The sequence below is a fragment of the Colletotrichum karsti genome, assembly GCF_011947395.1.
Source record: "Colletotrichum karsti strain CkLH20 chromosome Unknown Scaffold33, whole genome shotgun sequence".
NCBI lineage: Eukaryota > Fungi > Ascomycota > Sordariomycetes > Glomerellales > Glomerellaceae > Colletotrichum > Colletotrichum karsti.
In genome coordinates this window covers 159576-171971 of record NW_024065933.1, presented here as the reverse complement: position 1 = coordinate 171971, position 12396 = coordinate 159576, and the positions used below count along the sequence as shown (strand labels likewise).

Below are 12396 nucleotides of genomic sequence, written 5' to 3'. Positions count from 1 at the left end.
TAATTCGTGAACTCGTATCCATGAACTACTTCGCAATATGTAGGTATGCAAAGACCAGAACTCCTCCTGTATTCCATGCGCCTCGCCAACTGAGAATGCCAAAAACACATATCGAAGAAATGCAGTAGGTCATGGGCTAACTCACCCACTCGCAGCATCTCGCTTCCTGCGACTAGCCAGCCGCTGTTTCGAGGCCTGCAACCTCTCCTCGTCCATGGCTGACCGCCACGTGCAATCACCCGCAAACTCGCACATGCGGCACTTGTACGTCTCCTCGATTTGTACGCCCCGCGGCTCTCGGTCGGCGCGCCACCACTCCATAGTGCTACCCAAATACAGGTTCAGAGCGCGGTCGTCCATAGGGAATACCTGGCTGTCGATGAGGGAGCCGTCTCCACGGTATCTATATTCGACTGCGAGGAGTCTGCCGATGGAGTCCGCCCCGTGTGGGAAGGTCTGTTTCAGCTCGGAAGCAAGTAGAGGAAGGAGTTCGCGAAGGGTTCTGTATTTGATGAAATCTGGTGCTGAGACTTGCGGTTGATTTGATGTTGTCGTATCTGTCTCCGTACTCGATGAAGGCGGAACGTACTCTCCATCTGGGGACGAGTTCACATCGAAGAAAAGCTCGTCATGCAAGCTGCCAATCTGAGCAATGAAGGAGTCTGAGAAGAGCTCGTCGGGATTGATGTTATACCGCCGGAAAATGCGCAAGTAGTCCAGCTTGTCCGCCGCCATTTCTGACAGAAACCGCTGGTAAAGGAAGAGTTGGACCTTCGCAGGCCGTAGCATCACCGGGCTATTCGGCGCCTTCATAGTCCCTCGCGTCTTGACGTCCGTCAGGTAGATCTGCGGGACCTTCTGTTTGTCTGAAGGGAAGTAGTCCGTGATACTGGCCTGGCTCTGGTCCCCTGACTCTTGGCTCAGCTGCAGCTCAAATTCGGGGTCGGGGTTCTCATAGCTCAGGCCGTCGATGACACCGTTGACCAGGTTGCCGTCCACGAAACCCCAGACCTCCAGCTCGCGGGTCATGCCCGTATCGCGCAGGGTTCGCAGGCCTTGGATCAGGTTCCACATCCGCAGACCAAATCCGTCTTCCTTGCTCGCGATCTCGACTCGGACTGTCGTGTGTACTTCATCCTCGAGGTCTTGATGCACCTTCGTCCCCTGCTTCATCGCCGCCGTCCGCGTCTTCCGGCCAAAGGGCAATCTCGTCAGGGTGTAGAAGTATTGCAGCTCGCACCACGCGCCAGCAGTCAGATCGGTGACAGAAAGTGGCTTTTTTGGAAAAGAACGGAACCGTACGAGCGGCGAAAGAGTATCATCGGAGGGTTCGGGCGGGGGAGCTACTTTCGCTTTCGAGGGTGACGAGCGGGTGCCGGAGTCGCCTTTAGACATTGCCTTGCTCACTAGTCGCTTCCCAGTCAGTCAGTCTTCAGAGAACCATCCTAAGCCGGCAGTAAACTCACGATCCGGGTAGTTGACGACGCGGTCGCCATTTGACGAAGAGGGCTTCCTCCCATCGGTGCCGAAAGCAGCCCTGTGGCGGCTCCGAGTTGACCGCAGGGGCGCCTTTGCCGGAGCAGACGTCTCGAAAGAGACTGCATCAGAGGGAACATCGTTCAGGCGAAATTCTTCCTCGGCCACAGTGTCGATGCCCAGGTCGGAGGCAACAGTGCTGGCGGCGGGGTGCGTGGAAGCGGGATTGGGGTCGTCGGTGATGAGCTGGCTTAGCAAGGTTTCGTCCTCCAAAGAAAGATCGTAGCCATAATCGTCGTCAGAGTCAAGAGCGAACGCAGCCATTGTGTTGCAAGTCAAGATACATGGTGTTGCTGGTGGGGAGGGAAAGATTTCCCTTGGACAACGTTCACAGCGTCACGACTCAGCGGGGAGATCGCCGCTAAAAACGCGGAGCGCGCTGGAGGAAGTGGCGATAGAGGCGCGCGCTCAGGTGGTGTTGCCTGCTGCTCACGTAACACTTTTACAGCGTACCTTATTCGTTGCATGCTTTTTGTCCAATGAGAGTCTCTAAATCTCTTGAAGCGAATTACTAGCCAATCAGCGGCTTGTTCTATGTTAAAAGCCAATAAAAGTCCTAGTAAATAGTTTTTGTATTAGATGCAGCAAATGTTATTCGCTGCGCAATACAAAGCAGGCGCCCTTATTTTTCGGTCGATTCAACATCTCGCCAGAATACCTAACGATTACACATTTCAGTCTTCACCCACCTGAATAAGCAGGAAAAAGTGATGGTGCAAGTGTTCATCTCGGGGTTAACGGGATAACATAACATCTCAATAATACAAACAGTGATCTCAGCCCCCTAATCGGAACAGTAAGCTGGCACCCCCTCATCCTAGGAACAGTGAGCTACCCGTCCCCGTCATCCTACCCGTAGGATCAATAAGTTGGAATGATAAGCCAAGGTGCTCGCTCCAGCCGCTGGTTTCTGCTTATGAGAAAGAGCTGTGCCTGAGAGAAGCGCCATATGAAGAGCATTAGGCTCTCGGCGATCCATCGACGGCGACTTTCCCCTTGGCTGCTCTGATCTGTCTGCATAGTGGCTTGCGCGCTGCACATAACACACAGTTCTAGGTGTGCGCCCTCGAAAACTCCGAATCCCCTTTGTCGAAGATAGCAGAAACCTCCTCTAGAGTATAACCCTTCGTCTCCGGAAACATGAAGTACGTAAAAGCAACCTCGAATACCAATATGCCCACGTACACGATATAGTATCTCCAGCTCAACGCCTGCAGCGCGACGGGGTTGGCGTACAGGCCGACTGCGCTAAAGGCGTACATGAAGAAATAGTGAAGAGCCATGGCCTTAGCCCGCAGGTGGTAGGCGCAGATCTCGGATATATACATCGGCGTCAACGGGGCATACCCCAGGTCGTAGCCGAACTGGAACAGAAAGACCATCACCACCAGCGCCACGCCCGACGCCGGCTGGGCGCGCTCGACGAACTGCTCCGTGGCCACGGTGAAGCCTACCATGGCCAGAAGCATGACCACGGCGGAGGCGAGGAAGAGCGGGCGGCGCCCGAGCCTGTCGGCGAGGCCGGCGCCGAGGAGCGCGGCACAGAGGTTGAAGACCTGCAGCCCGCCGTTGATCCCCGTCTGCTGGGCCGGCGAGGTGATGCCGACTTTCCGTAGGGCCATCGAGAGGTAGACATTGATGATGCTGCCGCCGCTCCACGACCCAAAGACGGTGCAGGAGACGACCAAGAGGAGGCGCCGGCGGTTTCCCGGGCCCCGTATCCAAGCGAGCCAGCCTGCTGTGCCCCGGCGGTCCAGCTCGATGGCGCGGCGGATCATGGCGTACTCCGTCGCCACGCCCTCGTCACCGTCGTCGCTTCGGCCGTTCGCGTGGAACCGCACGAGCATGTTTCTAGCTTCTTCATGACGGTTCTGCGAGACGAGCCATCTTGGGGACTCGGGCACCATGGCCGTCAGTGGCAGTTGAAGCGCGGGCGGGATGATTTGCAGCAATGTCGGGATCCGCCAGCTCCATTCAGTGGGAGTGTACAGGCTGTCGAAGGAGACCCAAGCGACGACTTGGAAAGATAGTCAACAAAAGAAGAGACAGGGAGAGCTAGAGAGAGGAAGATAAAGTTAGAGGGATATTGAAGCTGGCATGGCTCACCTATTGATCCAACGAAGAACAGAGAGCCGTACCCGGCGACCAGCAGACTTCGCTGCCGGGGGTGTGCGATCTCCGTCAGCAGGACCGGGCTGCTGGAGGCGACGAGCATGGAGCCTACGCCAAGCTAATGTCTGATTAGAACGCGCTTTCTAGCTTGAGTGTTTAGAGAAACCGGAGGCTCACGACGAATCGAGTGAGCACGTATAGACGTGCATTATAGCAGAACATTTGTCCGAGTACTTAGGAGTAGAAGTCAGAAACCTCTGGCATCCGTGGAACCGTTATGGTGTGGGAGGGAATTCACCGGCGCCGAGAACGATGACGTCTCCTAACATGATCACGAGTCTTCGGCCAAAGGTATCCGCGGCCCAGCTAAAGACGGGGAAGGCGATCATCGCACCAAATGCGTAACCGGCACCCATCAACCCGACGAGACTGCCGTCCTCGGGGCTCAGACCGAGATCTGGTGTGTTTTGGTTTGTGTTGTTAGCTTGTTTGTCTGCGACGGACAACGGGCCATCTCAAGCTTTCCCGTTTCTTACCTCGGTACCCTAAAGCGTGTGTGTGTTAAGCCTGGGCTTCTGTTATATTCAGGTATTGAGGACTTACAACGGGGCATGGACAGCAACGAGCCGATAAGGGTGCCGTCGTACCCTATCATCAGCGGGGTGAGGAAGATGGCAAGCAAGCGCATGTTGAGGCTTCTCAGTCCTCGGTCCTTCCACCAACGTGTATGGGTAATAGTAACAGCAGTACCGTTACCGAGCTGCTCTCGCACAACCGAGGGCTCAATGTCCGGGCCCTTTTCTTGGCCTTGGTCGAGAGAACCATCGTAACGCATGGTGTCGGTTCTACCCAAGACATGCATGACGTTACTCAGAGACCGTAAATTTGATCGAAACTGATCACGGCTGTATGGAGTCAAGTCTGTATGTAATCAAGGCTTTATCTAGTCCAAGCTGTACGAAGTATAGGTTAGGATTGCTGTCGTGGAAAAAACGGAACGAAAACAGATGCTTTCCCAAGTGCCCTGAACCGAATGCGAAGTCGAAAGCGCGTTGGTAGATAGTGTTGGACTCTAGTGTTGGACTCTATCTCAAGACGACATTGGCATTATCCAGGATTCAGTACTTGGATTCGAAATAACAAGGGGAAAACGACAACAGTCCGATGCAGATGCTCACCGAGTATCTAGATCATATCAAGCCCCTGCCGGCTCCCCTGAACTTACTTCCAGTCCAAGGATGTGCAACTACTAAATGACCAAAACAACAAACATGCAGGCATGATGACCACCAAAGACAGGGCGTTCCAGACACTCTAGGTCGAAGTAGGTCGAAGTTTAACCTCCGGAGGTGCTGAAAGCGGAAATCCAGAGCAGGTCGAAACACCCAAGGTTGTCGATTCAGCATGACTAGATTTGAGTTCACAGAGTACAGCTTCTGACAACCTGAAGTGACATATAGTACTGGCGAGCAGTTTTCGGCAAGTTCCAGCTTTTTTTCAACTGCGAGGGAGAAAATCGCATGTTTTGCGGGGAAACAGAGTTCGGTAGCTCGTGGCTAGACTATGCATGCTGGTCTCCCGTACTGACTCAAATTCGTGTTGTGTGTCAGGAATATTCCGCCCGAACGCACTCGTACTCAGCTTATCCGCCAGTATAGGCGCGAGTCTTGAGTTCAACGTGGTTGCGAGGTGCGGTAATGGTGCTTCAGACCATTGGCTGATACCAAGCTGCTGCCACTTCTGGGGGTATGTTGCACAATGCGCGGGTAACTTGTTCTTCCAAATCTTCTACGACAAGACCTTCTCATGCAAGTTCGACCGTGATATTTGCCCAAGTCCTTTGAAAGCAACACATGATGTTATCCAACATGTTTTTGCCCACCCACAAATACGTCCCATTGAATAAACGGTGCACATGCGGCAGCGAGGACGATGACGCAGAGAGCCTTCAGATCTACTCGAAGGGTCACTACAAAACCACTAAAGCGATACTCAAGATCTGCATTGCCACTCATGTCATGATGATTGCTGTCGGAGCAGTCCTATGGGTCGCCTGGCACCGGCAGCCCCTGAATCAACGCCTGAAGGACGTGTCTTTCTACTGTCAGTACAATCCCAACTGCAGCTCCGCGAGAACCAGGCTGCTTAGCTGATGCGTTGTTTTTGCAGCCCCTTTGTTGGATCGAATTGAGATCCCGCTAACGGTGCGGTTCGACGAACCGCAAGTAATCTCCGGCGGCAGCGGCGACATGACTTGGGGATCTTATCCGAACACCGAGATCGATGAGATGTGGGAGGGTCTCGCGTCCGAGGCTACTATTCCAGTGACAGAGGCAGAGATCATTGCTCTCAGGAAAGACCCTTCTGTAGCCGTGATGCTGCCGGAGGAGTACCACCTCGGAAACGAGAAGACCTATCTGGCGCACGCTCTCATTTTCCACAGGCTTCACTGTCTCGACTACATTCGAAAGGCAGTTTACAAGGAGTACTATTACAAAAACGGCACAGAAAGCGTTCCGATGCATGCAGAGCATATCGCACACTGTCTGGCCATGATCCTAGACCATCTGACCTGCGCTGGAGACCCTGGTGTCTATGGTGAGTACTGACATGCCCCGGTTCTTTTCGTGCGGCAATGGATTTATGAATGGCAAAACATCAAGTCATCAATTTGAACCGAGACTAACAAAACACTACTGCAGTATATCAGTGGTATGAACACACAGAAATCCCTTTGCCTGACGCCAACACTTGGGGCAAGTGCTGGGACTTCGAGTCGTTTCGGCAGAAGTTCGACAATATTGCTCTGAAGAAAGTGAATCCCTTTAGCATGTCCAAGCCGCTTGGTGCTAAGACTGTGAAGGAGCACAACAATTTGCAGGAGATCATTTATCGCACCCGAAACAGTCCGTCCAAACACAACATATAGAACCAAATAAAATGACATCTTGCTCATTGAACCAAATCTGCAAAAATTTGAGAAATGAACGAGTCCTTTTACTAGTCAACTCGTACATCAGAGACGGCCCGGCTGTCATGATAAATGTCTACTCAATTCACCCTGAATAACAAACCACTTTGCTTGGAGACTCAAGACGTTTTGGGTGCGACGATGCGGCTGGATTTGATGGCAGTAGGCAGAGGATGTCAAATGAGAATACGATTTCGGGCTGTTTTGGTAGTTCTCTCAGAAGCACGTAAACTTTCCAGAATGATTGAACTGTCGATGATCTAACGTCGAATTTCACAATGACTTCTTAGGTGAGAACAACATCTCGCACACTAAGTCTCCCGAGTAGAATACGCATGACCGGATTGGTCTCACCGAACGCCCCTTCCAACTCACCAATCGAGTCTTCAGCGGCGGATTCCAGCTCCCGTATCTTTTCAAGAGTCTGATGCATGACTTTGGATTTCTTGATGATACCCAGAATGAACCGCTTTGTCTCATATGATAGACGCGCTGGCTCGGTCATGTTTGCTCTGGATGAATTTGCAGCCTGTTGCCTGAATATTCCGATGATCTGATCCTTTCGTTCAGGATTCTGTCTCATGACCATGATGAGAGGGTATGACATTTTCCCCTCATCCAAGTCTTCGCAAAATCCTTTCTGGTCGGAATATTCGGTGGAGTTCAGATTCATAAAGTCATCCCTGATCTGGAAAAACCGACCGAAAAGGCGACACATCTTGTCCAAAAGACGCAACGTCTCGCATGGGGAGATTGTGCGATGGCTGTTGCTGGCGGCGATGACGTGACTCTTTTGATACATGAGCCGCGCAAGGAGACGAAACATCGCGCCGGTCTTGCTGTCGATCATCTCAAAATACTCCTCCTCCGTCGGGACCTGAAGATGGAACTTCCAGTAGAGGTCCCAGCTTTGGCCCGTGAACAGACACTCGAGCTCATCGAGCAGGGTTTCAAGACACTCGGGGCTCTCCAGAGTTTGAGTGAGCTGAACGGCGCGGACGAACATGAAATTGGCGGCGTTGATCGACTGCGCCTGCCCGAAGACCATGTGGGTTGCAGGGAAGCCTCTTCGGAGAGCCGAGTTATCTTCGATGTCATCGAGTATGAGAGACGAATTGTGGAGCAAGTCGATGATGGCTTTTATCTGTTCAAGCGAACTGTCGTCGACGAGTAACCATTGATCGAGGGCCTCGACCATCAAAGAACGTAAGCCCTTGGATGGCATTGAGCGAATGTAGTCGCACGGGGCAAGGAGAGCTCTGTCGCTCGCTCTTGCTGGTTTTTCGTCATGAACCATCATGAATCCGAAAGTCTCAGAGAGCGACGGGGTCATTACGGAGGATGACTTAGGGGAAGCATAGCTGGAGCTGCATGGTCCCGATGTCGTTTCCACACCCTCCTCAGAAGCGTACTCGGCTAAGGAGGTGCTTTCATCGCTGGAAGAAGTGTCCTCGTCCCGCCAAGTATGGTGTCTTGGACAGTTTGCGCACCAATAGTGGTTGCCGGCAACGATGACCCCACAAACCTCGATGTATCTCTTCACATGCAACGGAATGTGAGGATTCAGTTTATAGAACTCCTCCTTGGCTCTCAGATAATCGGCCTCGTAAGCTAGAATCCGCTGCCGTACTGTTTCCCTCGCTTCTTCAAGCGACATGCCTTTGGCTCGCATGAACAGGTGGATGGCGTTGACGATTCTGGGGTTTTGAGTTCGCTGAGCGTGCCGCCACTCACGATCCCAGCTCCAGTAGTCGTTCGTCAGGACAAGAGCCGACTCCGCCGCTTGGAACATGGGACGAAGCTGGTTCATATCCGCTGCCGATATGTCGACTGCCATACCAAACGTCACCATGCTCCAGAAGGCCCTAGTGACGAATCAGCTTGACGTAGTTTGAAAGAGTGTGGAATAAAAGCCCACTCACTCCATACCTCCGTTGAGGTTTCTGAAGACCAGATACTCGTCGAGAGTCTCCATCTCATTGACGTCTCGGCTCTCCATCACATCGAGCCACTTAGATCGATAGGAGTTGATCATGCGCAAGGCACGGACGCGGTCAATTTCCATGGCTCGCATCAGGCACTCGGAGATGTATCTCTTCATCCTCATAGATCGGTCTCCGGATTTGTTTCCGGAGCGGCTCTCGGAGGCGCCAACGTCCATGGCTTGGCTGAGCGTCGCATGCTCGGTGAGGGCCTCTTCATAGGGCAACTCATCACAAAGATCTATAAGCCATATTAGTTGCACACCCATTCAGAATTTCAATGACAGGTCCATACCGTCGTGGATATTACCCATATTTGCTAAATAGGTGATGACACCAAGACGCTCAGGAAGTGATTCCGGGAAAATGAACGCACACCAATTCCCAACCGGACTCCACGACGATCCGGATCTATGCTCCCATCCATCTCTTATGTGAGCCCCCCAGTCTAATATGGACTGCTTGGTTGAGTCATCGGCTATATCATTTCGTCGATGTATGCGAATGGGCAACGTGGTAAAGCAGCCCGTTGATGCGGCCACTTCACCACTAACAGCGACTGATTGCTCCCAGATGGAGTCCATGATGAAGGTATTCTCAAATTGCACGAAGAACGGGCGTCACGTAAAAGGCCTTCACGAAAGCACGACTCCAGATTTCCTCTCACACGATTGATGGACGTCGGCTTAAGTCCAAGACCAATTAACACACATGCTGAGCCCGACTTGAGAGCTTGCCTGATTCAAAGGCAACCAGCCCGATGAGGAAAACTGTAAGTCGAAGAAACTATTTCTCATGGTTTGAATCATGTAGAACAGCGCCGACGGAATTCTCCGAGAGCTCCATTCGCGACAGCAGTAGCCGGCAAGTCGTTCCACACATCGTCACACCACCCGGAGTCTATCTTCTGGTTGCCGCAACACCTAATCATTTACGCAATAAGCTTGAAAGGCCCACGCCAGAGCGGAGTAGCGGCCAAAGTCCAAAAAGAGGTTTAGATATGAAAATCACCTCAAGCGCGTCTAGAGGGGCATTGATGAGGACGTCATATCATCCTTGAAAGTGTGACCAGGTCGCGGAGTCTTATTTATGCAACAAAGCATACTGCAGTAAGTTCCGAAGTCCAAAGCAGCTGCAAGACACACTGTGTACTCACATCCATATCCTTGAATACACCGAGACCTTAGTCTTTAGAAAGTTCAGGTGAAATCTAGGCACGAGCGTTTACAACAGGGTCGTGGTTGAATTGGGCCACTCCTCCATGACTTCAATTTGGCTACCGATTAAAACTACATCCCATGTCGGTTGCTGACCCTTTCATGCCTTTTGCTTTCCAGGCAGTCAAATTACGAAGTTTCGCGACCCCCAAGAATCATTCAGCACCAGCATTGGCCGTCTAAACAGATACACCCTGGAAAGGGAGATATCTGACGTGGAATGGGGCCGCTTTCCAAAGTCCCAGAAGGCGGGCGTCTCTAACGAAATCCTCGTTGACGTTGACTTGCTCCCAATCGAAGGCCCAGGCTAACTTCGCAATGCAAACTCGTACTTCCATGTACGACAAATGACTGCCGATACAAGATCTGGGGCCCACGGAAAACGGTTTTGAAGCCTCCTTGCAATCATTGCCGAAGATGGGCTCATAGTGCGGGTGATCAGACTGGAGCCATCGTTCGGGGTGGAACTCTTTTGCCTTGTGGAACCATCTCTCGTCTCTAGAAGTGACATGCGCCGCGGTGGCAACGACAGTCTGCAGAGTAGGTAGTCAATATTAGCTGACGCCGGATGAACACAATGGATATGTCCACTTACGCCTCTGGGTATCCATTCACCCACCACGTCGGCGCCTGGACTCACTCTCGGTAAGCCAAAGGGCGCAGGTGCAAAGACGCGCATGCCTTCTTCTATTGCGGCATTCAAATACTTCAACGGCTTTGTCGTCTCGCTATTAATCTCACTGTGCTGCCTGAAAGTTTGTCTCAACTCATTTTGGAGTCGCTGTAAGGACCGCGGGTTCTGGAGTAGGTAGTAGGTCAGAGCAGACATGAATGTGGATGTTGTCTCGGTGCCGGCGGCAACAAGTGTGGTGCCTTGCGATGCAAAGAAGTCGATGTTTGCCTCAATGGCCTTCTCTCGCAACAGATGACTGAAAAAGTCGAAGCGCTCGACATCTGCTCCCCTCCGCAACCGCTGACTGGCCTTCTCGCGAGAATTCGCAACATACTTATTGCGCATGGATTTGCTCTTCTCGTTGACAAGACAGAGCCTGACGACGTTCTGAAGCGCTCTAAACCTACGGCGGACAACATAACCAAGGGCGATCTGGAAGCCACTGTTGGCCAGCATATTGATCCAGTCATTTCCCTGGCCTAGAAAATGTCAGCTGTATCCACGATCAGCTTTTCACACGTGCTTGCAAATACCTTGCTCTACCGTACCCAGCTCTTCGCCGAAAGAGAGATCCACGATCACATCAAAGGCAAGCCACATGAACCATTGGCTCATGTTCATGCCCTCCGAGTTCTGACCGAAAATCGAGATCTGGTCGAGCAATGAATCGATGTGACGCACCACGATGTCACTCTGTTTTCCAAGAGCTGTGACGCTGAAACCGGGAGCCAAACGCTTTCTGATGCCTTGGTGTACAACAGGATCAACTTCAGTACCGATCGAGCCGCCAACGTCGGTCTGCTTGTAGAAAGTAGCAAACTTGGTGAAGAATTGTGGATGTTTGATGTTTGGCTGTCCATAAATGTCCTTGATTGATTGTGGATGAGCGAAGGAGAGCTCATTGGGGCCGATTCTCACAATATCGCCGTACTTGGCATGCAAAGCCTCAATCTCCCAAGGCCAGTTGCCAGAGATCCTGAGTACCACATCAGAGAAGACCGCTGTAGACAACGTCAGGTGAACGCACCACTGTCGAGAAACCCAGAGATCCTGACATCGACCTGAAAACGGCCCTTCAGTCGCGTGAGATAGAAGAATGGAACGAGAGCTGACTTCAAAACTTGCCTGGGAAACGAGAAAGCGGATGTATGAAGAGGTTGTAAAACGATGATAGGATGAGATACGTGAGCCCCTAGAGTTACTTGTCAACTCTTGAAAGTCATGAGATGCATGGAGTTTGATGACGCACGAATAGCAGCAAGAAAAATCCTGCTTGCCCACTGGCGAGAACTACTTGTGAGATCATCATGGAGAACTTATTTGCAATCAGTCTGAGTTGAGACGAGAGAAGAGGATTTGACGAAGATTCGATTTCATTCGTGAGAAATGTGTCTCGCGGGCCGGACAGGGTTTAGCAGGAGCGAGGAAATTGGGAACTAATCCTCCTAGGTCCCGGTGGTCTGTCAACCAGCTGGATAGATGCACTTGGACCAGTTTCTAAACCGATACCGAAATTCAACTGCTTGATTTGACTTTTTGCTGTAGTCTCATAATACCGGGAGCTAGCAGCCATGCCTGCCGTCATTTGTCTCATTTGTCATCCGTGGATGTACAGTCAAGGCGTCTATCGTAAGATTCATGGCGAAGGAAGAAACATCCGTTGCATTGCTCTTGAGGAACTAGTGAAACGATCAGCTGTTCAATTGCAAATTGTGCCATTGAAGGTTACGGTACACCTACCGCATGTTCGGCCCGGAAAATGAGCTTGCGTAGATCCTGGTACTCTTGTAGGGCTGACTCAAACATGTCGAAAGTCAAAAGATCCCATCACTGAGATAGGGAAACCCCTCCAGCGAGTCAGATCTAAGCTTCCTGAATCGCGAGAGCTCTGTCGGCGTAAAGCAC

The 12396-nt window shown here is 51.9% G+C and overlaps 5 protein-coding genes across 5 annotated transcripts; 1 reads left to right on the top strand and 4 right to left on the bottom strand.

Annotated features, from left to right (window-relative positions):
- Window positions 1-141: 141 nt before the first annotated feature.
- CkaCkLH20_09313 (defects in morphology protein 1) lies at window positions 142-1800 on the bottom strand (the record flags this gene model as incomplete). Its single annotated transcript, XM_038892028.1, has 2 exons — window positions 142-1406; window positions 1467-1800. 2 exons carry the CDS (start codon window positions 1798-1800, stop codon window positions 142-144), a joined length of 1599 nt encoding a protein of 532 aa, XP_038742611.1.
- Window positions 1801-2588: 788 nt separating this feature from the next.
- Window positions 2589-4483, bottom strand: CkaCkLH20_09312 (uncharacterized protein; the record flags this gene model as incomplete). Its single annotated transcript, XM_038892027.1, has 5 exons — window positions 2589-3553; window positions 3643-3756; window positions 3947-4105; window positions 4185-4193; window positions 4252-4483. The coding sequence occupies 5 exons, from the start codon at window positions 4481-4483 to the stop codon at window positions 2589-2591; spliced, it is 1479 nt and encodes a 492-aa protein (XP_038742610.1).
- A 1018-nt stretch (window positions 4484-5501) lies between these two features.
- Window positions 5502-6577, top strand: CkaCkLH20_09311 (uncharacterized protein; the record flags this gene model as incomplete). Its single annotated transcript, XM_038892026.1, has 3 exons — window positions 5502-5751; window positions 5818-6246; window positions 6351-6577. 3 exons carry the CDS (start codon window positions 5502-5504, stop codon window positions 6575-6577), a joined length of 906 nt encoding a protein of 301 aa, XP_038742609.1.
- A 328-nt stretch (window positions 6578-6905) lies between these two features.
- On the bottom strand, window positions 6906-8780 carry CkaCkLH20_09310 (geranylgeranyl pyrophosphate synthase; the record flags this gene model as incomplete). Its single annotated transcript, XM_038892025.1, has 3 exons — window positions 6906-8055; window positions 8110-8484; window positions 8542-8780. The coding sequence occupies 3 exons, from the start codon at window positions 8778-8780 to the stop codon at window positions 6906-6908; spliced, it is 1764 nt and encodes a 587-aa protein (XP_038742608.1).
- A 1217-nt stretch (window positions 8781-9997) lies between these two features.
- CkaCkLH20_09309 (cytochrome p450 monooxygenase) lies at window positions 9998-12297 on the bottom strand (the record flags this gene model as incomplete). Its single annotated transcript, XM_038892024.1, has 5 exons — window positions 9998-10351; window positions 10414-10970; window positions 11025-11520; window positions 12105-12170; window positions 12232-12297. The coding sequence occupies 5 exons, from the start codon at window positions 12295-12297 to the stop codon at window positions 9998-10000; spliced, it is 1539 nt and encodes a 512-aa protein (XP_038742607.1).
- Between the last annotated feature and the right edge of the window lie 99 nt (window positions 12298-12396).